The sequence below is a fragment of the Macrosteles quadrilineatus genome, unplaced genomic scaffold, assembly GCF_028750875.1.
Source record: "Macrosteles quadrilineatus isolate MER2022 unplaced genomic scaffold, UCM_ALF_1.0 Scaffold_9__3_contigs__length_116548681, whole genome shotgun sequence".
Classification (NCBI taxonomy): Eukaryota; Metazoa; Arthropoda; class Insecta; order Hemiptera; family Cicadellidae; genus Macrosteles; species Macrosteles quadrilineatus.
The window spans coordinates 105,101,592-105,129,356 of NW_026542602.1; the positions used below are offsets into that span (position 1 = coordinate 105,101,592).

Genomic DNA, 27,765 nt, shown 5'->3' on the forward strand with positions numbered 1-27,765 from the left:
AAATGCATCTATTATAAAAAAATATTATTATGATTATTATTATTACTACTTACTTACTCCTGTGGCCACACAAATCCCAAGTGATTTTTGGCCTCGCCAACAATGCTCCTCCACTGCTGCCTATCTTCTGCTGCCTCCAAACTTGCTCCTAACCTCCTGAGGTCCTGCCTCACTTGGTCATTCCATCTTAATCTGGGCCGTCCCAGCGGCCGTCGTCCTTCTGGTTGCCCCATCCATACCTTCTTAATCATACTGTTATCATCTCTTCTATATACATGTCCCAGCCATCGTAATCTTCTGCTCTTTACCATTGCTATGATATCTGGGTCATTAAAAAGTTCTCTTAATTCTTGGTTCTTCCTTATCCGCCATTCACCATTGTCATTAATAGGACCAAACACTCTACGTAAGATTTTATTTTCAAAAACTATCAATTTCTTTTCATTTTGCTTTGTAAGTGTCCAGACTTCTGCTCCATATAGTAGAACTGGTTGTATTATTACTTTATACATCTTTATTTTAGTTCTTCTGGTCAGGAGTCTACTTCTAAATAGTTTTGTTAGACTCCAATAGCACCGTTGAGCTGCTGCTAATCTACATTGGATTTCGTCGTCTTGTCTGCTTTCACTTGTTATTGTCACTCCCAGATATTTAAAATTGTCATTTGATTATTATTATTATTATTATAAAATATAGGAATTAGCACACAATTGTAAATTGTATTACGTTGAGTATTTCATTCAACGGAGCGGAAAAGTCGATTTCATAGGGTTTTTTCAACTCAGCGGCAGCCGATCAATATACTGGTATTAGTATTTATCTTCTGCAAATAAATAAAATATATGATCACATCCATAGAATAGTTAAATTCTTTAACTTGTATCAAATATTAATAAGGTTGAAATTTATTTAGCTTTACAATGATCGAGTAGCAAAAACATAAAGAGTTGCTGGAGTGAGGAGGTTGGTGCGACATAAAATCAACCTCGTCGCGCTATTAATCACTATACTACAAACAAACTGCACACTCAATTGTAAATTGCTCGATCACATGTTAAAAATAAACTCTTCAACTACAACTTTGTCGCTTAAAGTTTTCTTCTGGCCCAAAAATAAAATACTTCCTCGCATACTAACTTTTTCATGTCACGATGAAGAAATTTTTGACTCTTTTTAACTATGGAAATTCTATTTCAAATCAAAAGTAAAAATGATTTATACCATTACATTCTGCATTTGATGCAGATTACAAATATATAAACATTGTTGTACTTAATCTTTGTTATAGAAGGCTAGGAGCGAGTTAACAACTTCGCGCACTATTCGATGAATTGGCTAAAATCCGCTGGGTCCCCCATGGTGGTGGGGGAAGGCTGCCACAACGGCGCGCTTTCGTGAAGACGTACCTAGCATTCCAGTTGTTTTATATACTTAACTAACAGAACTAACAGAACATAACTAACAAAAGAAAAATAAAGTAGCTTACCCACTAGTTTATTAGTAACTGAAGGATACTCAACTTACTAGGGTACTTCTCATCAATAAGCTGCATGATTTGAACGTATGGTCCAGGGTTCAATCTCTCAGACTTGGATGCACGTTCCTCCACAATGATTGGTCGATAGTGAAGTTTAATTGGATGTAATCTTCCAGGAACCTACAGTTACAATGCTGTTTAACTTCAACTTACTTTAGAGTACAATAGAAAAGACAAGCATTGTGTTGGTGCTCACTTCTTAGCCAATACATGGACAAAGGTTACCAGTTGTTCAGAGCTAAAATAACTAAACATTTATACAAATTATGAAAGAAAGTGCAGCCTGAGCTATATATTCTTTAAAAAACCTGAAGGGAAGGGATATTATGAGTGAAAAAGTACAAAAGAATAGGCCATTATTTACCCATAGTCCATATCCCCCCCCCCCCCCATTGAGTAAGGTAGTTGGGTTCTACCTCATTCACCAACAATAAATCATCAATACTCTATTACAAGGACCCCAATGAGACGAAAATCACCATAGACTCTTGTGGTCATCTAGATATCACAAACAACTTTAGTGGTGGTGGCTAATTTCCTCAAACTCAATGCTTTTGTAGCAGTAATTACAATCAATGGGAAGTAGTAAATACACATACCTTTGCCAATGGTATTGTTGTATTTAGAACATGTCGGCTAAAGTAAGAATATTGAGTGTATCACAGTTTTGGGATAGGCTACTAAAAAGGTCACATCCCTGTACAAAGTAACCCTGTACATTGTTTTTTAATCTCAAAACATTAATATGAGAGGGAATATTAGTGTCTTTTTGTAAGATAAACTCTATGGCTTTAACTTATGGGTGTCCCATCTATATGGACCAGCTTTAGCTCATTTTTTGTTTCAATAGAACAGTAGGAAAAGTTTTTTGGCTGATAATTTGCATTATTTACAACAATCATCAGCTATGGTGACTAAATTCAACTAAATTCACTTTTAACTTTTATCAATAGTTTAAAGCTTTACAGTTATCTATGAGTTACGTTTGCGCACAATGATTTCAAAAACGGCTCCAACGATTTCCTCCAATTTGATAGAAATATCTTAGTTTTAGGCTAAAAAAAATATCCCTTCTAGGCTCTGTTCTGGGAAAATTTGTTTTTCGTTAAAACTTAAAATGAAATTTAAATATTTTTACATTTGTTAAATGGATTGTCAAGTAGGCCCTAGCTATGGCAGTTTTAAGAAAATGTAAATAAACAAATTGTAACATATGCTTGTAACAAATCATCTACAGTACAGAAGCAAATTACTAAATACAGAACAAAAGAAAAGAAGATTCCAACGAATACTATTTAGCATTGATTATAAATACAATTGCGGTGTATTACTAAGCAAGGGATGAATACAAGTATTCAAAAATGTAGTCTTTTACCGCAAAACAATATACGCTATGCTAACATTGAATTAAAACCCTCAAGGAAAAATAGGAATAGACGTTTTGTAGTTTTCGACAATGCGCTGCAGGCACGGCCACCTTTAACTCCAGGCCGCAGCCTTCAAAGTAGCAACATTTCAAGTAAATTCTTCTTTAAATATGTACAAAAATAGATTTTCAATTTAAATATTTAGGCTAGTCAATCTAGTGTAAAAAAATCTAGTGTAGCATAACATCAAACTTAAGGTAAAACAAATAAAATATATGGGATTTTTTCAATAAAAGTGTCCACAACATCATACTAAAAATCGAGAAAAATCAAAGCGGCGGAAAGCCGCCATTTGGGAAAAAACTTCCGCCATATTGGATTTATGTAAGCTTTTAGTAAAACAGCAATAGTTGGGACAACTAAGCGTCTTAAAAATCTGCGGTTTGCCTTATTAGCTTTCTCATTAAGTCTACTTTAAGATAATAACAACTTTTATACCATTTAATTATTGTTTTATTTAAATGAGACAGCTTTAAATTGAAACAATACCAACATTTGAAATTTTTTTTTTTGGCCATTCAAGATTCTTGTCATTTGCCTATTTGGTCTGATGGTGATTGGAGTGTCCAATCGAAATCGATCACCACTTACCATCTTTTATGTATATTAAGTGTCTTGTGAGTAACAGTATAAGTGTAAATATATGTTTTAAGTGTTATAAGATGTTTCTTTTATTTACTTTCTGTAAATGTTATTTGAATAGTTTGTTTTATTACATATTTTAGACTGTATTCCAATAAAATAAAAACCATTTATTGCCATCAACATTAAATACTCGTACATGTATAGCAACGTCAATGTCCTACTGTTATGTTTCATAATATCATGGATACTAGTGTACATGTTGCTCGGATTCGAGCAATTACAAAGTATTACAGGAGTTATTTCAAAACGAATAACAGTCACATTTACAATGAGTTTAAAAGAGTCAACTAAAAGATTACCGGTGTGTAACCCAGACCATGACCATGTTTACCTTGGTTATTGATAAACCTAAAGCATTCCAGCCGGTTTTCTCCTTCTCAAAATGCCTCGCTGTACAGGCAACACAGATCATTGATAGAGGGCCAATTGAGAACGAAAAGTCGTTTTGGGGTAGGGCGCATTTGTAACCTAATAGTTGAGATTGTCCAGGGTCAGGTGCTGACTGTGATGAGTTAAGCCTATTACGCGCCACTGTTCTGTAACTGCGGTCGTTATCACGATTACGCCTCCTGGCTGTTTCGTTGTCGTCGCGTCGAAGTCATTTAAAAGAAAAAAAACAACAAATAAACAAATTATAGCTACACAAAACAACGATAAATGCACAAATTTAAGTTACAATCATGCTAACATGATCCGTCATAGTGACACAAAACAACGATAAATACACAAATTTAAAATACAACCATACTAACACGATCCGTCTTGGGGGTTATGTTTACACAAACTCAAATAGTAAATAAATGTACTCAATGCGTTTCATTGATAAATAACAACAATTCAATTATACAGCTGATCAAAATGTAAACAATTATGTTCTTCATAAGGATAACATGGGAACTTTCAAAGCCACTGGGGCAGAGCCCAAGGGACATTTAAAAAAATGTAAGGCCAGTTTGCAAATCTACGCGGCACGCTCTTTCCAATGAGACGTCAATGGATAAAATCGGTTAAGAAACGGCGGAGGAGTTCAACCGACAAAGTTTCATGTAGCGTATTAATTATATAGAATTGTAGATATGTAGGACTAAGTTTATTTAACGTCTCAAACAAATTAAGCACAACAAGCAATGCTCGGTCCCCTGTTACTTGATATTAATCACATTACCTGGATAACACGAGTGTTATCTCCAAAGTAATCACTGAAGAGTTTGATGTTGATTGTGGCAGACATGAGTATAACTTTGAGAGTTGGCCGCTGGAGCAGTAAGCATTTGACCACTCCCAGCAGGAAGTCTCCGTGGAGGTGACGCTCATGGACCTCATCCAGCACTAGGACGTCATACTCTGATAGATGTCCTTCACCTGCAGCCTGGTATAACAAGTCCAATTAGGAAACACACTAGGGAAGTCGTTCAACTTGAACTAACATAAGATAATTTTGACCCGATACTCAGTGAGATTTCGGAAAGAAAATATTCTACAGGTTTTCCTTGTGATGTGGGATGAGTGAACCTTTACGTCATACCATTGACTTAAGGATACTGAAGACACATTGCTGATTTTTGATGATATATATCATTGACTTTTACTTTCTCCCTCTATACATAATAGTATATGGAAAAAGTACTGTAAGTAAGTGGTTTTCGAAGTGATGAGTGTGTGTGTCTGTCTGTCTGTATGTATGTATTTATGGATGTGTATAGTGCTACAGACCACACATGTAGTCCTTTCCATGATGGTTTGAAGTATTTGATTCTCTTGAAAAGCATGATGAAACAAATGACTAAGAGGGGAAGCGAGCTGGTCTAGTGGTTAAAGCGTCGGACTTCAGTCATTGAGATCCCAGGTTAAATCCCACCAAATCAATTCACCAATGGATATTAATATTATTTAAGTGACAGTGCCACAACCCCTAGGTCTAGTCTAAAGTAATGTGAAAAACAATCCCGGGCTCGTGCCTAGTGTCCTAAAAAAACCTCAAGTCCGATTTTGATGGGATTTGGTATGTAGGTACTAATCCATGGTATCTCCAGGATTTTTTTTTAAATTTAGATTTTCCCATAAAAACTTATAAAATAACGGAAATTTTTTTTAAGCTGATTATGATTGGGATTTGTCTGTTATGGTCCTTGTAGTTCTTAAAAATATAGTGCAATTCCCCCTTAGTAAAAGTTATGGTTCAAAAGCTTTTGCAACTTTTGTGATTTTCCCAGTAAATATAATAGTTACTCCCGTCCCATCGCTTACTCATGATAAAGGTTGTTGACAAGTGAAAGGGGTAAAGTATGAGTCAGATTGCTGATACTGTTTATTTTAAACTGAATTAGACATCCCAAGCTATAATCTATGTTTTATAAAAAAAGAACATGGCTGAATGAGCCACTCAAAAAGTGTGCTTTAACCTCACAAAGTTTTAACCAATCAAAAGGTGCTTTAGAATTTATTTTTAAGAAACCCCATGGATGTACCTGTCTCAATAGCAGTCCTTCGGTAATGAAAACAATTCTTGTATCCTGGTTTCGACTTCTCTCAAAGCGAATTTGATATCCAACCTTGCTTTTGTACTCCGAAAGAGTTTCAAATGCAACTCGCTTGCATAGGGAGATGCATGCAATGCGGCGAGGCTGTGTGCAAGCTGAATTGAGAAACCAACAAATCATTACACTTTTACAATACTCGACAATTCTAAGATACAACATTAAAGTAGGCCTACCTGAGTATCAAATTTTTTACCTAAGAAAAGCAAGATAAGTATGTCTTAGATGAGCAGAAAATGAACCCTGCAGTCCTTCATCAATGGGTTTTTTAGGAATGGTCCAATCTAAACAAAAATGCTGACCTTATACAGTAGTTGGTAAGAAAGCTACACAAAGCATCATCTCTTAATTTAGAGATTAGATTCATAAGACTTTGACCCACTATTGTGTGTAATTAAAAGTGAAGATAAGTGTTGAATGAGATGATATAATTTTCAACCCAGGACTTCAGACCAGAGCCCCGCACTATAAGACTAGACCGGATCACTCCTCCCATGTAGTGAAAGGGGTAAAGTATTTATACTGTATAAGATCAACTAGTTTATTGGTTAAAATCTATATCTATATCTATACTTATTTAATACGCAAGCAGATCTTTTGTGACAATTACTCCTCCAAAACTACTGAACCGATTGTCATGTTTTTGGTGTCATTGGAAAGAGCGTAATGTGAAGTTGTGCAGGAAACTTTCTTTTTAGGGAAATAATGAGAGAGTGAGGCCCTGGAGCCCTTTAAAGTTTCTTATTTCTCCATAAGATTAACATGGGAAACAAAAATTGTTATGAAACTCCAGCTGTTGTCAGAAATCAAAAGTGAGAAGAAGAGCATAGGTTAATTGTAAACAGTCAATAGGTTTGCTAATAAAACAGTTAGTTACAAATATTTGCTGACTTGGTTGAAGTTCGTTTTAAAATAACGCCTGTAATACTTAGCAATTGCTCGAATTCGAGCAACAGGGACACTAGAACTTATTTAATACGCAAGCAGGATTTTTGTGACGATTACTCCTCCGAAACTACTGAACCGATTGACATGTTTTTGGTGTCATTGGAAAGAGCGTAACGTGAAGTTGTGCAGGAAACTTTCTTTTTATGAAAATAATTAGAGAGTGAGGCCCTGGGGCCCTTTAAAGTTTCGTATTTCTCCATAAGATTAACATGGGAAACAAACATTGTTATGAAACTCCAGCTGTTGCCAGAAATTAAAAGTTAACAGAAGAATATATGTTGATTGTAAACAGTCAATAAGTATGCTAATTTAACAAATTGCTACAAACACTTACTGACTTGGTTGAAATGAAATATTTACTTTTTTGAATTATGGTTGGCATAAATATTACAATGGAAAAAAACGAGAGAGCCTGGATAATTTGATATACTAAAAAGAAAACTGAATTAACACTATGCTGCATTTCATAGTAATTATTGAAAGAGCCGATTTGCAAACTATGGAAACATAGGAAAGTCATAGAACACCACCAAGGAGAAGAAATAGAAAAAATGTATTTTTTTATGTATAATCCTTATTATGGACAACCTAATGCGGTTATGAGTAAGGCTTTTTGTAGAAAACACTAAAAAACAAGATCAGCTTTTGAAAAATGATAAGATATTTACAAGAAATGTTGATTATATCGATCTGTTATATACATCTTGAGTATTGTTATGTATCTTTGAGTCGAATCTTTTAAAGTGAACAGAAATTATGATTATGAAATTATGTTATTCGTTTTACAATAACGCGGTTTTAAAATAATACTTAGCAATTGCTCGAATCCGAGCAACAGGTACACTAGTCATCCTTTAAAAGTTTAAAAGACAAGGGCAGCTGGATTCAGTATCCAGCCATCAAAATCTTAGATTTTGATAATCTACTGGGACTCACTTTTCTCAAGATTGAAGCTGCCACTTTCTGATTTGAAAAAGGTACTAGCCTAAAACCGTCACTTTCCCAAAGCTACTCAGAAAAAAATACCCCCGCCACAGCAAACCTGCCGACTAAGCGAATCACGGGCGTCGCCGCCATAGGGGACATGGGGCACGCGTCCCTCCCAATATTTGAAAAGTCAGTTTTGTAAATTTAAACGTACATTTCGTTCTTAAAACACACAATGCCAAAAAACAGACATCATCAATGTAGTTTTTATTAAACTTATAAGCGATGGCAGGAGTAGTATTAAGTTCCACATGGATAAACTTTGTGGGCAATAGCACAACGAATAAAACAATATTACGCTATGGAAGGTTGTACGCATCATCCAATTTTTACAGCAGTCAGCTGTAGACATGCTAGGGCAAAGGCGAGCGCAGAGCGTGCGAGCGAGGACGGCGAAAAAGCTGATTTCCTGATGTTCCATACTCATAGGCTATTTAGTTAGTTGTGAAATTGTCTGCTAGCCACTGACTTTACACAGGCATCAATCAGCAATCAGCGTACTACCAGTAGACTATTACCATTGACTATATAAAAACTAGTATTAAAGTTTATATAGTCAATACTATTACTGAATTCGATACTACAGTATACATATTGTGACAGATCTATGAAATGGAGAAAAACGTAAGGTTAAAAAACGTGTATCTACTTGCTTGCATGGCTATAACAGGTGAAATGGAAGGTTTTAGGACAATTAGGCACAGTTCTAGCCGTTAGAAATGGCATTATAAAGTCACGATACGGCTTTTAGGATTAAATATATGGCTTTGTAGTCTACAGTAGGCCTATGTTTTGAAATTCATGAATACAAGTTCATAGTTTGATTTTTTAAATGTCTACTTGCTCATGACAAAGACAAATAACAGGTGAAACGGGAGGTTTTTGGACCGTTGGACACAGATATAGACATTAATCATATAGACTAGCTTTAGAAAGTCAGTAAACAGCTTTTATGAGGATACGGCCGTAGCCTACAATATGTTTTGAGATTTATGAATGCAATCGTCATACAGTGCAACTTGGTTATAACGTCATTTAAGGGACCACACAATTTTTGACGCTATATCAGAGTGACACTATAAAAGGGTCATAAAGCTTATTATTAAATAACGTAGGAGAAATAATAATCTCTGTTTTTATAAAAACATACTTTAATGACATTATTGGTGTAAATACAACTGAATTTATAAATTACAGTTAAGTGTATAATAAAAGTTATAAATTGCCAAAATAATGTATTTAGGTTATGGTTTTTTTATCAAGAAATACTTTACAGTACTGTAGGTTTATCCTACATAAAAATCAAATGAATAATGAAGCATAATATGAAATGGTTAGTAAAAATGCAAGCTTACAAATGAAATCCTACTGCTGGAAGAAATCTGTAATTTTCTTCTGCACACCCCTCTCAGAAAAGTAGATTTTCTCCGTCATTTTGTGAAGGTGCTGGGTAGCTTCAAGTGTAGTAGCAGAAGCATCCCTGAAGCGGAAGAAACGACGAAGTGTCTCAGCTGCTTGGAAAGCCTCTTGCGTAGTCGGACAGTCGCCATCTTCTTCCTCGCCTTCATCTTCGTCTTCTTCTGCGTTTTCCTCTGTTTGTAAATTTTGTACCTCGTTGACAATTTCTGCGTCACTAAGTATTTGGAAAGTTTCAACGTTGTCGTCGACTGATGCATAACCATCAAGATCTTGCCCAAAATCAAGTTGGTTAGTCTGAAATTGCTTGATCCATTCTGAGATTGGCAACTCATCTTCTTCTTCGTCCTCAGGAGCAGCAGCTGAAAGTCCTGCTTTCCTGAAGCATTTTGAGATTGTCCTTGGCGTCACATCCCTCCAAGCGTTGTCTACGTACTGGATGGCATCCAACACAGTTATGTTCACTGGTTGTGCAGTGTCCATGCAGAGTATCATTTTTTTCAAAAGCTGCTTTCGGTAGTGGCACTTAAAGCTTCGGATTACGCCTTGGTCCATCGGCTGCAAAATGCTTGTGCAGTTGGCCGGGAAAAAAACCAGCTCGATGTTGTCCAGCTTCAATTTTGGATGAGCTGCACAGTTGTCAACAAGGAGAAGTATTTTTCTATTTTTTGATGACAGCTCCCTGTCCCACTTCCTTAATTCTTCTTCGAATATGGCAGAGGTCATCCATGCTTTCTTGTTGGCTGTGTAAGTTACAGGTAGCTTTTTTACATTTTTGAAACATCTAGGTCGTGCACTTTTCCCGATAACTAAAAGTTTCCTTTTTTCTGAACCCGTCATATTCGCACAAACATAAGCGGTCACTCTTTGTTTTGACAATTTTCCACCGACACATTTTTCATTTTTAAACTGGAGGGTTTTGTCCGGCATCAATTTGTAAAAAAGTCCTGTCTCATCTCCGTTGAAAATGTCCTCATCTCTGTAGTTTTGCCGCACTACTGGCCATATTTCAGATAGCCAGTCACTAGTGACACTTGGGTCGACGGATTTAGCCTCACCACAAATTTTAGCAAATGAAATTGAGTGCCTTGCTTTGAACCGGTCAATCCATCCGTTTGAGCAAACAAAATCTGTTCCAAACATCTGTCCAAACTCCGATGCTTTTTCTTTTAAAAGTGGACCACTCACGGGGATGTTTGAACTGCGGCATTGTTTAAACCATTTTAGAAGAGCTGCATCGATATCACTACGATCACATCCTCTGATTCTTTTCACATTCTCCCCATCTTCTTGAAATGCCTTCAAAATTTTGTCCTTATTCTTCAAAATTGATCCAACAGTGGAATTGACCAACCCAAACTCCCGACACACGTCTGCTATCTTACGTCCGTCTTCACACGCTCTTATAACACGCACTTTTTCTTTTATCGGCAAAACCTTTCGTTTAACACCTGCCATAATTGCCGGACACCTACTGTAATTTACTGTATGTTTAAGAATTCGGCACTGTTCAAAACTAAAAAAAAAACTGTCCAAACGCACGAACAAAGATTTTTACTTGTTGACACGAAACCAGACGTAGTGACACTGACCTAGAGACAACGGTACTGTAACCACCTGCTAAGCTGTCTACGTGCGAGATGGATTCGGGACAATGGCAGTGGGGGTGGGGTGTGTGTGGGGGACAGGTTGATGCAACGGGCAATGACCTTGTGGGGTGGTGAGGGGGGTGATGCCGCGGGACGGGACAGCGGCCGTGTTGGAAGGGGGTGGGGGTGGGGGTAGATGCGATGACGACTGCACAATGAAGTGCTCAAGGCCGTATCCAAAAATAGACTGGTTCGTGACTAATGAATACGTCGGTGATGCACTACATTGCGAGCATCGCTCATTTCAGCCATTTACACAAGGTTACTTTGTTGTTAGAGCGGAATTTCTTTGACGTTATATACGAGGTTTTAAAATATTTTGACGATAAATCCGAGGTTTTACCAATGCTTACACTTTAAGTTTGGCGGGACTTAGGCTTGAATGACGTTATATCCGTGTTGACGTTATGGCCAAGGCCGTAATAACCAAGTTGCACTGTAGTTAGTTTTAAAAATTTCTACTTATTCATGACAAATAAATGGGGAAATGGGAGGTTTTGCACACAGTTCTAGACGTTAAAACTGGCTGTAGAAAGCCACCCAACGGTTTTTAGAAGGATATGGCCGTAGTCTACAGTGTGTTTTGAAATTCATTAATGCAATCGTCATAGTTTAATATTTAAAATGTCTATTTGCTCATGACAAACAACAGGTGAAATGGGAGTTTAATGACAATTGGGCACGGTTTTAGGTGTCAAAAATGGCTTTAGAAAGTCACCAAACGGCTTTGAAAATTCAAAATTTTCCCGGACCCCCAGCCTTATTGGAGGGTGCTACACCACCCAAGCCCCCCGGTAGCCCCCCTGACAAGGTCCTACATTTGTCCCCCTTAAAGATTTGATGCTGACGACGCCAATGAAGCGAATTTCCATTTGTCTGAATTGATTTTCAATCAAATCTATTTAAATAACATTAGGTTTAACCAGTGCCTAGGTTTGCTGCTACAAGGAAACTAATAAAGTGTGTTTTACAGTAAAATATTAATAGCTTAGTATAAAATAAATTTGCCAAGTTTGGTCAAAATATATCCATAAACAAGCAAAATACAACATTTTACAATATTCTCCCTAAGAATAACACAGTAATTTTAATTTTTTTTTTTTTATTTTCTCTGTTTTACCAATAACAAAAACACAAAAATACAAAAACACTTTGATATACTAAATTATTTGTTTTCTAAGCTTTTTAAAAAGGTCTAAAGAGAAATTGGGAAATTTTGTGTTTTGAGGGTCAAAAATGAGAAAAAGCATTTTTACCCCATAAAACCCCATTCCCATGGTCCAATCATGCTGGTACGCGAACTCATTCAAGTTTATCCCGCCTTACACCTTTAAACCGAATTTCATCAAAATCGGACAAAAATTACTTAAGTTATCGCGTTCACGGACGCATATAAATCTATATAAAAATTTCAACGAATGGTGTTTTTGGCCTCTGGAGACATCAAAATGAAAAAGTAAATCGGTCCTGGGCCTAGGTCTTGCCGTGCCACCTACGGTAATAACTACTTCCATTGACTAATCAACACAATTAGACTCCTCATCCCATTGTAAACTTTGAAGCTTGTTTTTTGAGTCTAGTTCATGTACGTCCACATTGATCGCTGTGGTAGACGAAATTTTGATTCTATTATTTTAGCATTATTTTCATGATTTGTGCTTTACTATTTGGTGATATAACTAGGAGACGAGTTATTGTTTATGATTATATCATTTTATTTGGTTAAATGAGGTTTTAAACGGCTGAAATAACAAAAAACAAATTGTAAACAAAACACGATCCCTACAGTTGGACGTACAGAAATAACAATAAAATTGGCTTCAGCTGTTCTATAAGGATGACAAATCTACTAAAGGGAGTATGTTTTATCTATGCTACTTTCCTATAGGAAAATTTGTTAAAAATAGGCCTACTGGACTAAATGAGATGCTAAAATTTAGCTTGAAGAACAAAGTGTACATTTAGAAAAAAAATAGGCCTAATCTTTATAAAATGCTTACCTATTCGTTTGTATCCAGCCTCCATAAGATACTGAGGTACCTGGGTGGACTTTCCACATCCCGTGTCTCCAGCAACAATCACTACCCTCTCTTGAGCTGCTGCCTCCACGATCTCCTGTTTATGGTTGAACACGGGCAAGTTTGCTTGAGTCTCTCTCAGCTTCCGTAACTTGTTGAACTTCTCTTTCTGCTTGAAATCAAGGTAGGAAAGAAGAATCGATCGAAAATCCAAGAGGTCTTGTTTTGTCAATGGGTCGTCATGGTGAGGAGGAAGTCTTCCCTCCAACTCTTCTACTTTAGTTGTCAAGACTAGGTTGATTAGACTGGATTTATCAAAATTTGATTTTTCAACTGAGGATTGTGCAGGACCACCTGTAATAGTATATTACGTTACTAGTCCTGAAAATAAGTGTTTACCGGACGAGTGTGGTCGTTCCCGTGCGAGACGAAGTCGAGTACGGGATTACCATACGAGTCCGGTACACACATTTTGGACGAGTGACGTACGATAGTTTACGCCATACTACTAAATCTGTACAAATCCTTATATATTTCCACCAACTATAGGACTAAAAATCACTAGTCATTGAGAGGTTATGTTTTTGTTTATAACCACTCATTGCCACATAAATACTAAATACAGTACAATCAGCTGATTGGTGTCCGGTAAAACTCATTGCAGCACAGTAGTACGCAATGAAACCCCATTTGAATAAGCTGGCGGCAAACAGCTGTTTTCTGGACTAAATACTTGCGTGGGAAGTTCGTCAAAATAATGTAGTGTGGCGTAAAAATAATTTTAACTATAGAAACTCAAAAATGCTTTGACCCATTGGCCTTGTATCATGGAATAGTTCCGTTATGAGTACAATGCCACATAAATTAATAATTTTGTCTTTGTGTACCACCCAAATATTTTTAATCATGAATAAAACAATGTAGGCTATAAAGACATAAATGAAAGTAGCCTATTAACAGAACTAAGGTTCAGTGTAAAAAATTCAATTAGGCCTAATTACATTTTATGAGCTTGTACTTTTTCGCCTTATTACAAGGCCGTTGCGTTGGTGTGTGGCAGCTTCACATTGTGCATACATTTCATTATAAACTAGTAGTACGCTTATTCTGCGCGTAACGAGATGATTGAACGTGAGTGCAACAAAAGAAGAATTCACTCGCACTAACTTAACGGTGTCACTGGTGAACACAATGTTATTTGTATGGGCAAATTAACCAAATCTCGGTTAACAACAATCCTAACTTCTCGTCCATTAATTAACCAAAGTCATTGGTGATATACGTAATGGATTTCCAACAATTATCGATAGGAGGTAAATCCATCGTTCCTGTACAAAATGTCTTTTGATTAAATGAAGCCTATTTCCTTATTTGTTGAGGCCTATCATAAACAAAACTAAGCCAAACTGAACTAATCTAACTTAAACTAATTGCCGCCGCAAAGTGTAAAGGCCTTATATCGTATGGCTTATAATGATGATGTATAACACATACAAATGATAGAGCTATTATGATGATATATAACAGATACAAACGATAGAGCTATTATATCACCTAAAAATGATTAACAATCCAATATATGTTTATCTAACTAATTTATCTAAATGCCATAAACGGTTCCCACACTCCGCACTGCATGCCTTTACCACTTCTTTCGCCACTACCTATGTCGTGGACCTGTTACCCTCCCTTCCCATATTTAAGTATTATCCAATTTATTTATCTGCCACAAAGGGTTCCCACACTCCCCACTGCTCGCCTTGAAAACTTGCTTCACCACTTCCTTTGTAGTGGACCTGTTTCCCTCCCTTCCCTCAGCATTTTAGTATTGCATGTACATTGATCTAACTGCCACAAACTGTTCCCACACTCAGCCTTTACCACTTCCTTCACCACTTCCTACGCATCGGAGTATAAAACACAACTTGTTTTATATACAATGTTGTGTTGATATACTTCGATGTTCCTACGACGTGGACCTGTTTCCCTCTCTTCCGCTAGTCTTTTAGTATTGCAGATACATTAATCTAACTGCCACCAACGGTTCCCACACTCCGCACTTCTCGCCTTGACTACTTCCTTCACTTCTTCCTACGTCATGGACCTGTTTCCCTCCCTTTCAATAGCATTTTAGTATTGCAGATACATTAATCTAACTGTCACAAAGGGTTCCCACACTCCACACTTCTCGCATTGACTACTTCCTTTACCACTTTCTACGTCATGGGCCTGTATCCCTCCCTTTCAATAGCATTTTAGTATTGCAGATACTTTAATCTAACTGTCACAAAAGGTTCACACACTCTGGATTGCTCCCCTCGACTACTTCATTCACCACTTCCTACGTCGTGGACCTGTTTGCCAACCTTCCCATTGCATATTAGTATCGAAGATAGATTAATCCAACTATCACAAAGGGTTCCCTTCTGTTATTTTTGTAGTTTTACTTTTACTTTTATTACTTTTAATTGTAGCTTTTAACATTTAAATAAGGACATAGCTGAACTTGTAAAAAACTTTATTTCTATTCAAACCATTCTAATTATTTATCTTATTTACAAAACACAAAACCAAAAACATATGATATTAAACTATTAACTATTTGACAGTTTCTAGGAGGCAGAACATTTTGCCATTACACAATAAAGTACTAGGCCTATTATGTAATTTCAACATTCCCACACTCCGCACTTCTCGCCTTGACTACTTCCTTCACCACTTCCTACGTCGTGGACCTGTTTCCCTCCCTTCCCATTACATTTTTAGAATTGCAGATACATTATTCTAACTGTCACAAAGGGTTCCCACACTCCGTATGCTTGCATTGACTATTTCCTTCACCACTTCCTACGTCGTGGACCTGTTTCCATCCCTTCCCATAGCATTTTTAGAATTGCAGATACATTATTCTAACTGTCACAAAGGGTTCCCACACTCCGGACTGCTTGCATCAGACTACTTCCTTCACCACTTCTTACGTCGTGGACCTGTTTCCCTCCCTTCTCATAGCATTTAAGAATTGCAGATATATTAATCTAACTGTCACAAAGGGTTTCCACACTCCGCACTGCATACCTTTACCACTTTCTTCATCACTCCCTTCGTCGTGGATCTGTTTCCCTCCCTTCCCATAGCATTTTAGAATTGCAGATACATTAATCTGTAACGGTTGTAAATTTTGACCGGCTCTAAGTTAATATTTACAACCGTTAGCTTAGCAAGCAAAAGGTGTTAGCGGCGCGGACAATAAGCGGGTTCAGGGACAAAGGTAATCCCGATAACAACCACTAGCCTACGTAGCCGGCCGCTGAACACGGAAGTAGTTCCTGTAATCACCGTTGGAGCTCGCTACTTCTGTGGCGAATAAAACCAGAACTGCTAGCCGTTCCAGGGCAGTCAGTTCAGTTGAAATCGGTTGAAACCAGTTGAAGTCCAACCAACAGTCTAAACATCAACCTGACCAGGTAGGATTAGCCAATTGAAACTCCAGTTAATTTTCTGTGGTGTGCGTATTTTTAATTCTCCAGTCAAGTAAGTTTTGTCAGACTGTTTGTGAATTAAAGGAAGACTTGCAGATTTCAGCTATTGAGACATTTTATTTAGAAAGACCGGCAAATGAGCCTGGCATTAACGATTGGTATTTAGATAATTAAATCTAGGGCTTACCTTACAATCCAATTTATTATTATAGTGGAGACCTAGGTTTCTACCTCAAAACGTTATCGTCAGTCCTTTGTCTCATAGGCCCAACTAAACTTCTTGTTTCTTCTTTTTTTTTCAAACTTCTTGTTCGGAGGTTAGGTTTGATAAAGATCATGGCCATGTATCTAAGTTGTTTTAATCTATGTCTTTGTAAATATTCATATGTGTTCAATGTTTGCACAAATTATACTAAATCAACAATATCTCAAGTAAGAGATGGCAAACAAGAAGTTTAGCTAGCCCATGAGACAAAGGACTGACGATAACGTTTCGACGTAGAAACCTAGGTCTCCAAATAATAATAAATTGGATCGTAAGATAAGCCTTAGATTTAATTATGTTCAATAACGATCCAGAGGCTATATCTCCAAATGGTATTTAGAGTTTAAAATTATTTTATTTAAAAAGACTGGGGAATGAGCATTGCATTTAAGTTTGATATTCAGAGGTTAGAATTGTTTGATTGAAGAAAGACAGGCATGTGAGACTGGCATTAACGTTTATATTTAGAGTTTACAGTAATAATTGTTTGTTGAAGAAAGACCGGCGAATCAGCCTGGCATTTAAAGTTTGATTTTAGTTTATTAAATTCTATCTATTTCAGAAAGACCCGCGAGTTAGCCTGGCAAGTAGGAAATTGTTTTAGTTTATTAAATTATCTTTTATTTTAGAAAGACCGGCAAGTTAGCCTGGCAAGTAGGGAGCTATTTTAGTTTATTAAATTCTTTTTATTTTAGAAAGACCGGCGAGTTAGCCTGGCCAGTAGGGAATTGTTTTAGTTTATTAAATTCTTTTTATTTGAGAAAGACCGGCAAGTTAGCCTGGCCAGTACGGAATTGTTTTAGTTTAATACATTCTTTTTATCTTTGAAAGACCGGCGAGTTAGCCTCTCAAGTAGGGAACTATTTTAGTTTATTAAATTATTTTGTCTTCCGCACTTCTCGCCTTGACTACTTCCTTCACCACTTCCTACGTCGTGGACCTGTTTCCCTCCCTTCCCATTACATTTTTAGAATTGCAGATACATTATTCTAACTGTCACAAAGGGTTCCCACACTCCGTATGCTTGCATTGACTATTTCCTTCACCACTTCCTACGTCGTGGACCTGTTTCCATCCCTTCCCATAGCATTTTTAGAATTGCAGATACATTATTCTAACTGTCACAAAGGGTTCCCACACTCCGGACTGCTTGCATCAGACTACTTCCTTTACCACTTCTTACGTCGTGGACCTGTTTCCCTCCCTTCTCATAGCATTTAAGAATTGCAGATATATTAATCTAACTGTCACAAAGGGTTTCCACACTCCGCACTGCTTACCTTTACCACTTTCTTCACCACTCCCTTCGTCGTGGATCTGTTTCCCTCCCTTCCCATAGCATTTTAGAATTGCAGATACATTAATCTGTAACGGTTGTAAATTTTGACCGGCTCTAAGTTAATATTTACAACCGTTAGCTTAGCAAGCAAAAGGTGTTAGCGGCGCGGACAATAAGCGGGTTCAGGGACAAAGGTAATCCCGATAACAACCACTAGCCTACGTAGCCGGCCGCTGAACACGGAAGTAGTTCCTGTAATCACCGTTGGAGCTCGCTACTTCTGTGGCGAATAAAACCAGAACTGCTAGCCGTTCCAGGGCAGTCAGTTCAGTTGAAATCGGTTGAAACCAGTTGAAGTCCAACCAACAGTCTAAACATCAACCTGACCAGGTAGGATTAGCCAATTGAAACTCCAGTTAATTTTCTGTGGTGTGCGTATTTTTAATTCTCCAGTCAAGTAAGTTTTGTCAGACTGTTTGTGAATTAAAGGAAGACTTGCAGATTTCAGCTATTGAGACATTTTATTTAGAAAGACCGGCAAATGAGCCTGGCATTAACGATTGGTATTTAGATAATTAAATCTAGGGCTTACCTTACAATCCAATTTATTATTATAGTGGAGACCTAGGTTTCTACCTCAAAACGTTATCGTCAGTCCTTTGTCTCATAGGCCCAACTAAACTTCTTGTTTCTTCTTTTTTTTTTTCAAACTTCTTGTTTGGAGGTTAGGTTTGATAAAGATCATGGCCATGTATCTAAGTTGTTTTAATCTATGTCTTTGTAAATATTCATATGTGTTCAATGTTTGCACAAATTATACTAAATCAACAATATCTCAAGTAAGAGATGGCAAACAAGAAGTTTAGCTAGCCCATGAGACAAAGGACTGACGATAACGTTTCGACGTAGAAACCTAGGTCTCCAAATAATAATAAATTGGATCGTAAGATAAGCCTTAGATTTAATTATGTTCAATAACGATCCAGAGGCTATATCTCCAAATGGTATTTAGAGTTTAAAATTATTTTATTTCAAAAGACTGGGGAATGAGCATTGCATTTAAGTTTGATATTCAGAGGTTAGAATTGTTTGATTGAAGAAAGACAGGCATGTGAGACTGGCATTAACGTTTATATTTAGAGTTTACAGTAATAATTGTTTGTTGAAGAAAGACCGGCGAATCAGCCTGGCATTTAAAGTTTGATTTTAGTTTATTAAATTCTATCTATTTCAGAAAGACCCGCGAGTTAGCCTGGCAAGTAGGAAATTGTTTTAGTTTATTAAATTATCTTTTATTTTAGAAAGACCGGCAAGTTAGCCTGGCAAGTAGGGAGCTATTTTAGTTTATTAAATTCTTTTTATTTTAGAAAGACCGGCGAGTTAGCCTGGCCAGTAGGGAATTGTTTTAGTTTATTAAATTCTTTTTATTTGAGAAAGACCGGCAAGTTAGCCTGGCCAGTACGGAATTGTTTTAGTTTAATACATTCTTTTTATCTTTGAAAGACCGGCGAGTTAGCCTCTCAAGTAGGGAACTATTTTAGTTTATTAAATTATTTTGTCTTAGAAAGACCGGCAAATTAGCCTGGCACTAGACATTTGAGAACAACACTGCGTTGACAATTGTTTTAAAAATGATCAATAAAGCGTTGACATCGTTGACCCCCTGTGGTGAGGTGTCACTCTGAGCTTTATCAGACAACAAATACGGTTTGTTCAAAATTAAATAGTGGAAGGACCTTGGAGTTTCCCAGCTCGACTTGAGCAATTCCGAGCATTTTATTTGTAAGGTGATACAAATAAAATATATCTACTGACTGCCCTGGAATGGCTAGCGGTTCTAGTTTTATTATATTTAGAAGAGCCTCAGTACGGGAGAGCCTCAGATAGAAAGGCCGCGACCCCGGCGCGCCGTAGACCTTACAATCAAACAAAATTCTCATGTTCATAATACAAGGAATAAAAACGTTGCTACCATAGATTTTTCCAGACTGTCTAAAACTCTTAAAAGCCATATTGTAATCTCACTAAAAATATATAACATGATAATACATTTAATACAAAAATATCCTGATAATACTTTTAAAACTAAATTCTACAGATGGCTTTCGAACAACCCCTTCTATTCTCTAAATGATTTTTTTTTAAGAAAACGATTATGCAATTGTAATATTTAAATTATGTATTGTAACATGTCTCATTTTGTCTAAAGCTATATTGTATTTATTAACTGACTATGCTATAACTTTAGCTGTTTTATGACATTGTCAATAATTTGGAGAAATTCAAAGGACAATAAGCACATTTCATTTCATTTCATTCTTTCAACCTGATGATGTGCTCCATTTGAAGCATGAAACAGCTGTAGTCTTAACAAACTACAAAGGATCGTTCCGACAATAACAATAGTCCAAGCAAACTAAACAAACTTACATAGGGATCGTTAAAAAAATTGCAAGAAAACGTTTTATGGTTTTATTTTGTAGAGTTGGGTTTGCAGAATGACATACTAAAAGTTGCCAAAAATCGGTGCACGAGAAAACCACTAAAATCACAATTTAAAATGGCAGCTTTTTCCAACATTGGACAAATTAAAAAAACATATTTCACATGCATTTGTTATGCACATTTTTTGAGATATCAAGAGCTCAAATTAAAGCCCTTACATTACTGAATATTTTAAGCCTAGAACGAACTACAAGCGTCAATAAGAACTGGAGATATAAGAAAAATAGTTTTAAAAAAATTATCAAACTACGAAACGTCCATAAGAAATGTATGGTGGAGAGTTTTCGTTTGAATGTATCTTCTAAATGAATAAAGATATTTAAAAACGGATTTCGGCATTGAAATCAGTGTAAAAATGTAGTTGGTAATGATGGGTCACAACACTATCATTACATTGAAAAAAATTATCTATGTCCAATATGGCGGATCGAAGATGGCGGCCAAAAACATGTTCCCTGTCAAAATGAAGTACTAACCATCCAAAAAATACAGGTGGTGGTCCCAAGTCAATATCTCGAAAAATGTGCATAACAAATGCATGTGAAATATGTTTTTTTAGTTTGTCCAATGTTGGAAAAAGCCGCCATTTTAAATTGTGATTTTAGTGGTTTTCTCGTGCACCGATTTTTGGCAACTTTTATTATGTCATTCTGCAAACCCAACTCTACAAAACAAAACCATAAAACGTTTTCTTGCAATTTTTTTAAGGTCATATCCTATATTTCTCCGACTACAAGGTTACTATAGTTATGTATCGTAGTAGTGTTACCGGTACTGTATTTTTGAAACGGCATCAAAGTCCCTTTGCTTTTACGAATTGAATCGTTGTCCACAAATTGTTATTAAGGGTTTGCTTTCACACTGTCAAGTGTAGGTACTTAGTTTTGTTTCTTTTGCATCGGATGTAAACAACTAAGACAGCTGTTTCCACTCCACAAACCTTTCTCCTCTTTAAGTGTTAGTGGCCGCTAGAACTTGGACTTGCCCAAACCACCACTAACTTGGATTACATCGAAAATTAAGTTTGTTAATTATAGCCTAGTTATTTAACTGTACGGTCACTTATAATACCTCCCACTTATTGCATTTTCGGATTCAACGTGCAAAAAACTGTAAGTAGACATATCAAAATTATATTTTTAACCACTGTAGCCATACAGAATAATTACCAGGTAATGGGTTGTACCCTATATATTCACCCTATGTCCTACATTTTGCCAACTTGTGTGACAACTTCAGGGGGTTGTCTTATTTTCATATCACTAACACTACAATCGGGTACTGAACAATACGTACCTAACCATTTTATTTATTTTAGCAAGGAATTAAAGTCATACCGTATTTAAAACATAATAAATGGTTTTAAGTTACCTTTGTCAGTAGCTCAAATGGTCGTTAAAATTCTACAACCAGGTTTCGATGCTGAGTTGCACCATGATCACGTAAGTCAGCAGGATAACTTCTTGCTCACATGTCGGTCAAGTTGACGTCGTTAAAAAGTTTATAAAAACAATACATTACGTAAAAAACACATACATTTAAACACGAACAAGTACAAAACATATTACGAACGAGATCAATCTATCGAACGGGCCCGTCACGGTTATCGGCGGCAGGAGGACTCAAAAATTCCTCCTGCCGCCGATAACCGTGAAGTTATCCTGCTGACTTACGTGATCATGGTGCAACTCAGCATCGAAACCTGGTTGTAGAATTTTAACGACCATTTGAGCTACTGACAAAGGTAACTTAAAACCATTTATTAAGTCTTATAGCTCAGGGGCAGAAAAAACAAAAATGTTTAAATTTAAAACATAATTAAATATATGTATCCAACAAATAGTGATTTGTTTGTAATTTACTGACCTCTTTGCTTTTCTGCAGCTCTCTTTTTAATATTTTCATACTTCTCTACAAACAGCCAAAAATCGTCAATATCTTGAACAAGATCAGAGTCTCGACAGAATACTTTGTTTAGTTCATATTTATATTTATGAAATGAAAAATCGAGTGGTCTTGAACGACTAGGCTTAGTTGGCACTTTTCTTGCTTTTGGGGTGTCCAAATGGTGGTTTTTACTATATAGAAAGTCGTCTCTCTCATGCTTTCTCCTGTTTGGACGACTAATTTCATCTGAAGAGGGAGTCAATGACCTGCTCCTCCTCCTCTTCTTGTGGTTACTTTTTCTTCTTTCCATTTTTGTCTAGAAAAAAGAGACACCTAATTTTAGATATGAGGTAAACCTTCCAATTACCAAACACCCGACAAATACCGAACGTGCTGGTTTTAGCCTCAAATTATAAGCAACTTCAATTTATCAATACCAACTGAAGAGTAGGGGAATACATTTGTTGACATTTCATATGTCCACAGACAAATGGGTTGGTATATTGTCATTCGGTTGCTAGATTCAGTGAGCCTTGATTGGTCAGACCAGACTGTCCTCAGTTTTTAGGTTTAGGCCTACCTTAAATATTCCCAAGGCCTACATATGAGTCTGAAAATCCATTACGAGTAGCTTACAGTTATACAAAAAGTTAACTTAGGTTTCCTGTACCTCAAATATAGGTTTCTAGCAGTTTGGATGGCAGGACGAAGGTAGACTTCCGTATCTGTTGTCAAAAACAACCGAATGAAAATATTGATCGATATATCGATTGGTATTGCAAATTGTTGTCGGTTTCCTTAAGAAAACGGTTCAATATATCGTTTGGTTAGTTAGGTAAGGTTAACCGAACTAACCAAACCCAAACGGTAAATCAAAAACAATCGAATAATCAATATTTTCATTCGGTTGTTTTTGACAACAGATACAGTAGTCTACCCCAGAACGATTACCGTACAACTGCACTGGTTAAATAAGTTTCAGATTAGTTAAGCTAAACTTAGGCCTAATTATAAGCTAGCCTAGTCAATGTTTTTCCGTATTTTATTCTTAACAATTTTTAACAATCATAGGCCTACGTTAGATTTGTGTTATTAGTTAGATTTCTGTAGCCTATCAAATGAAAATAATAGTAGACTTAGGTCCTTTATTAAGTTAACCTTATTGTTTGGGCCTATTCATCATTGGGGTAGGTTAGGATATTTTTGTATTTGCTTTAAAGGTACTCGGTACTCAATAAGGTTTCATATTAAATATACTTATTCATCTTATGTCAAATAGGCCTAGCCTAATTTCAATGAACAAATAAATCATTATGAATTTAAAGTAGTATGAGGGGACTTGAACACAACCTGCACTTTTTAAATGTGTTTCAATGCCTTTAACTTTTCAAAGCTTTTAGCTTATGTTTGTTTACAAAATTAAAAATTAGGCCTAGCCTACGCATTTTATTTCGCCTAACCTTTTTTAAGATGAAAGAATACACAATACAGACTAATAATACAGACAGTGAGACAGTCCAAACACTGAAGAAGCAGAACCGATGATGAAGGAATGAAACCATTGCTTTTATTCACTCGAGAGGTAGGCTTATATTATATGCAGTCTCGTTGTGCACTCTACATTAATATTGACGATTCTGTGGTTTTCATTGGTATTTCAGTAAGGGTTCACTTACACTACAAATCATAGACACTATGAGCCTCCAAATATGTAATTCTTAAAACACATGGGTCACTTACTCTGCAGATCATAGTCTCTACGAGCCTCGTAAATAATATTGAAGGTTCATTTGCACTACAGACTCGTATACTATACGAGCCTATCGAAAATATCAAATAAAAAGAGGGTTCACTTACTCTACAGATCATAGTACCTATGAGCCAAACGTATGAATTATTTTTTAATTCAGGGATAAGCTCTTATTACCTTATTACCTTATTACCTCCTCCTTGGCTTGATACCAGCATAAGCTGGATAGGCTGCGTCAATATTTACAAAAACTATTTACAGTATATACAGACTTTCGTATGGTCATTAGACCAAAAGAACTTAAAAAACTTTATGGCGGTAGATTTAGAGTCCTGTAAGGTCGTCCTCAAAGAATTCCTTGAGTGAGTAATACGGCCTAGCTTTTAGCCAACACTTTAACCTTGCTTGAAACTGATTGTGGTTTAAATCCCTTACTGCAACCGGCAACTTATTGGTCAGTCTGAGGGCCATGACAGGGAAAGCGTCTTTTGTCCTGCTGAGCCTACAATAGGGTACGTCAATGTGATTTTTGCGTCTGGTGTTATGCGCATGCACCTGCTGTCTGGTGGTAAAGGTATTTACATTGGAGTGTACGTAGCTGACACATTGAAGGATGTAGTTACTATGAATGGTGAGTATGCCCAAGTCAGCGAATATAGGCTTGCAGTGCTCCTGTCGCCCGCTGCCAGTCATAATTCTCAGAGCTTTCTTCTGCTGCTTTAGGATTCTGGAGACATTAGCTGCATGACCCCATAGCTGGAGACCGTAAGTAACGTGGCTGTGGAATAAAGCGTGGTAGACCACAACTAGGTAAGCTTTATCAACTAGTCTCGTTAACTTCCTGAGAAGATGTGTTACTCTCGACAACCTCTTAGCCACGTTATCCACATGGTCTTTCCAACTCAGCTTTGGGTCAATCGTAAAGCCTAGCAGATTTACCTTGACAACGTCCTGAGCCAAGTTTGAATTAAGTGAGCACAGGATTTTTTGTGTCTTGTCTTGGTTTAGTTTTAATTTGTTTGTCTCAAACCAGTCCTTTGCTGCCCTAAACATCACTTCAGCTCTTTCTGAGGCAGTTCCTGGATTGTTACCAACAGAAATTAGGGTAGTGTCATCAGCAAACCTGAGTGCATTGCCACTTAGCTCAAGATCGTTTATGGCTATCAGAAAGAGGACAGGGCCCACAACCGATCCCTGAGGCACCCCGTGAGGAACATTGAGAGCTCGGGACTTAGCTCCAGCTATCGAGACGACCTGCTGTCGGTTCTCCAAATATGTCACAAAGGTGTCGTAAACTGCACCACGCACCCCATATTTATTTAATTTGGCAAGCAGAATGTCATGTGAGACGCAATCAAATGCCTTGCTCAAGTCACATAATGTCAAGGCAACAGTGTTGGTATCCTCAAAGGCTTGTTGAATGCGATGTACGAGCTCAGAGACGGCAGTGACAGTTGATCTGTCTTTACGGAAGCCGTGTTGAAGATTGGACATCAGGTTATTGCGCTCAAGATAAGAGACTAGCTGGAGTTTGATGGCTGTTTCAAAGACCTTAGCGAAGCTCGTATAGTATACGAGGAAAAATACTGAATTTATTTAAAGCACAGGAATTGGCTCGTATACTATACTTACTTACTTACTTGATACTTGTATTCTTGATCCTTGACTGACAATGTCAGATAGATCGCGTCATGTCTTTAAAAATGTAAAGACTTGATTTATTTCTTTAAATACTGTAAGTTACTATAATAAAACTAATATTTACAACTACTGGTGGTATGGCGGACGTTTTTACTGTGAAGGGAAGAGTGGTATCTCATTTAGCTCCCCCAGAGAATATAGTGGCCTATTCACGAGGGCCTTATGAACTTTTTTAAAATTCTGTCATGCCCATCTCTCGAACTTGCGACGGCAGCGTGTTGAAGATTTTTATGGCCGACCTAGGGTAGGACTTCAAGGTCCGTTCGAGTCGACAGCGCGGAAGGTCCAAATCCTGAGCTCTTCGAGTGCTGTAGTTATGATGATCTTCCCTTTTCATGAAGTCGCTCCTATTTTCTTTCAGGAGTGTGAGTATGTTGTAAAGATACTGACTGTACACTGTGAGGATCTTCAGTTCCCTAAAGATAGGCCGGCAATGCTCATAATACCCAGATGATGTAATGACTCTGAGTGCCATCTTTTGAAGTAAGAGAACATCCCTTGTAGCAGGGGAATGCCCCCACAGTATCAATCCATACATCACGTGACTGTGGAAGAGAGAATGATAAACCGTTGTAAGGTATGGCTGAGTTATTAAATCCCTACGTTTTCTTAGAAGATACAGCACTCTTGAAAGTTTGACACATACCTTGCTTATATGGTGGTTCCATGTGCACCTCGAGTCGACCCAGAAACCCAGTAGTTTGACCGGTTCACCCTCTTCTACCCCTGCACTCAGAGTGCATTCGAGGGATTGGGTTTTATCCTCGTTTACCTTAAACTTGTTTGATACGAACCAGGCCCTTGCTTCCTCCAGTAAGTATTCAGCCTCAATGCGTAGCTCCACCAAGCTCCGACCTCTTGTGATGAGGGTGGTGTCGTCTGCAAAAAGTAATGTACGACCATTAAGATGTAGATCATTAATCATCACTGAAAATAGCAAAGGGCCAATGACTGATCCCTGAGGCACTCCATGGGGTAAAAGGCCTACGCATGACGAGGTCCCCTCCAGTGACACTACTTGTTTCCTATCTTTGAGAAAACTCTTTATTGACTCTAGCACACAACCTCCAACTCCATAATGCCTTAGCTTAGCCACCAGGATGTCGTGGGAAACAACATCAAACGCCTTGCTGAGATCGCAAAGGCTTAGATGTACGGACTCACCATTTAATATACTAGCCTATTTCATGATAAATATTACAAAAACAGAAGACGGATCACTTACACTACAGTTCATTTAGCTACACGTCGTGCGGTTTGCAGCGCATCGTTGCAGGCGTTTATGGTAAACCAATACCGCCGTTCTGCCTCTGCCGTTCTTCTTTACTTCTGCCGTTTACTAGTCGTGCAGCGTGAAAGAGAGCTTAGCTAAAGCTAAATCGTGTAGCTAAATGAGCTGTAGTGTAAGTGAGCCAACTAATATTATACCGCACATTCCTATTCCTATAATTTATAACGAAGTGACTATTCGCACGTCAAAATGATCTACAGCCCGTTCCCGTTCCAGTATTCTGCTACAGTTCCATTATTACAAAATTATGCAAATGGAAGTTTGAGTTTCAATTACTTTTAAGAAGCCTTGAAACGCTCAAGAACAATCGTTGGAGCCAGAAAGAAAGGTGTTAAAAGTAAAAAAAAAAAACACATAAATGATAATTTGAAATATTATCAATTGACTTACAGATGCATAAACAGTGGTACAAGGTAAAGTATGTACAAGCTCGGGAAAGTGGCC

The 27,765-nt window shown here is 37.2% G+C and overlaps 1 protein-coding gene across 1 annotated transcript in view; it reads right to left on the reverse strand.

The window, feature by feature from the left end:
* LOC129003794 (probable ATP-dependent RNA helicase DHX34) overlaps positions 1–23,959 on the reverse strand; it is a 53,191-nt gene extending 29,232 nt beyond the window's left edge. The window contains exons 1-6 of the mRNA XM_054432095.1: positions 23,930–23,959; positions 22,559–22,895; positions 13,147–13,518; positions 6,078–6,244; positions 4,775–4,978; positions 1,525–1,657 (exon numbers count right to left, since the gene is read on the reverse strand). Of these exons, the coding sequence (XP_054288070.1) occupies positions 1,525–1,657; positions 4,775–4,978; positions 6,078–6,244; positions 13,147–13,518; positions 22,559–22,889 (1,207 nt within the window). The 5' untranslated portion in view covers positions 22,890–22,895; positions 23,930–23,959. The remainder of the gene's footprint in view (positions 1–1,524; positions 1,658–4,774; positions 4,979–6,077; positions 6,245–13,146; positions 13,519–22,558; positions 22,896–23,929) is intronic.
* Positions 23,960–27,765: the final 3,806 nt, after the last annotated feature.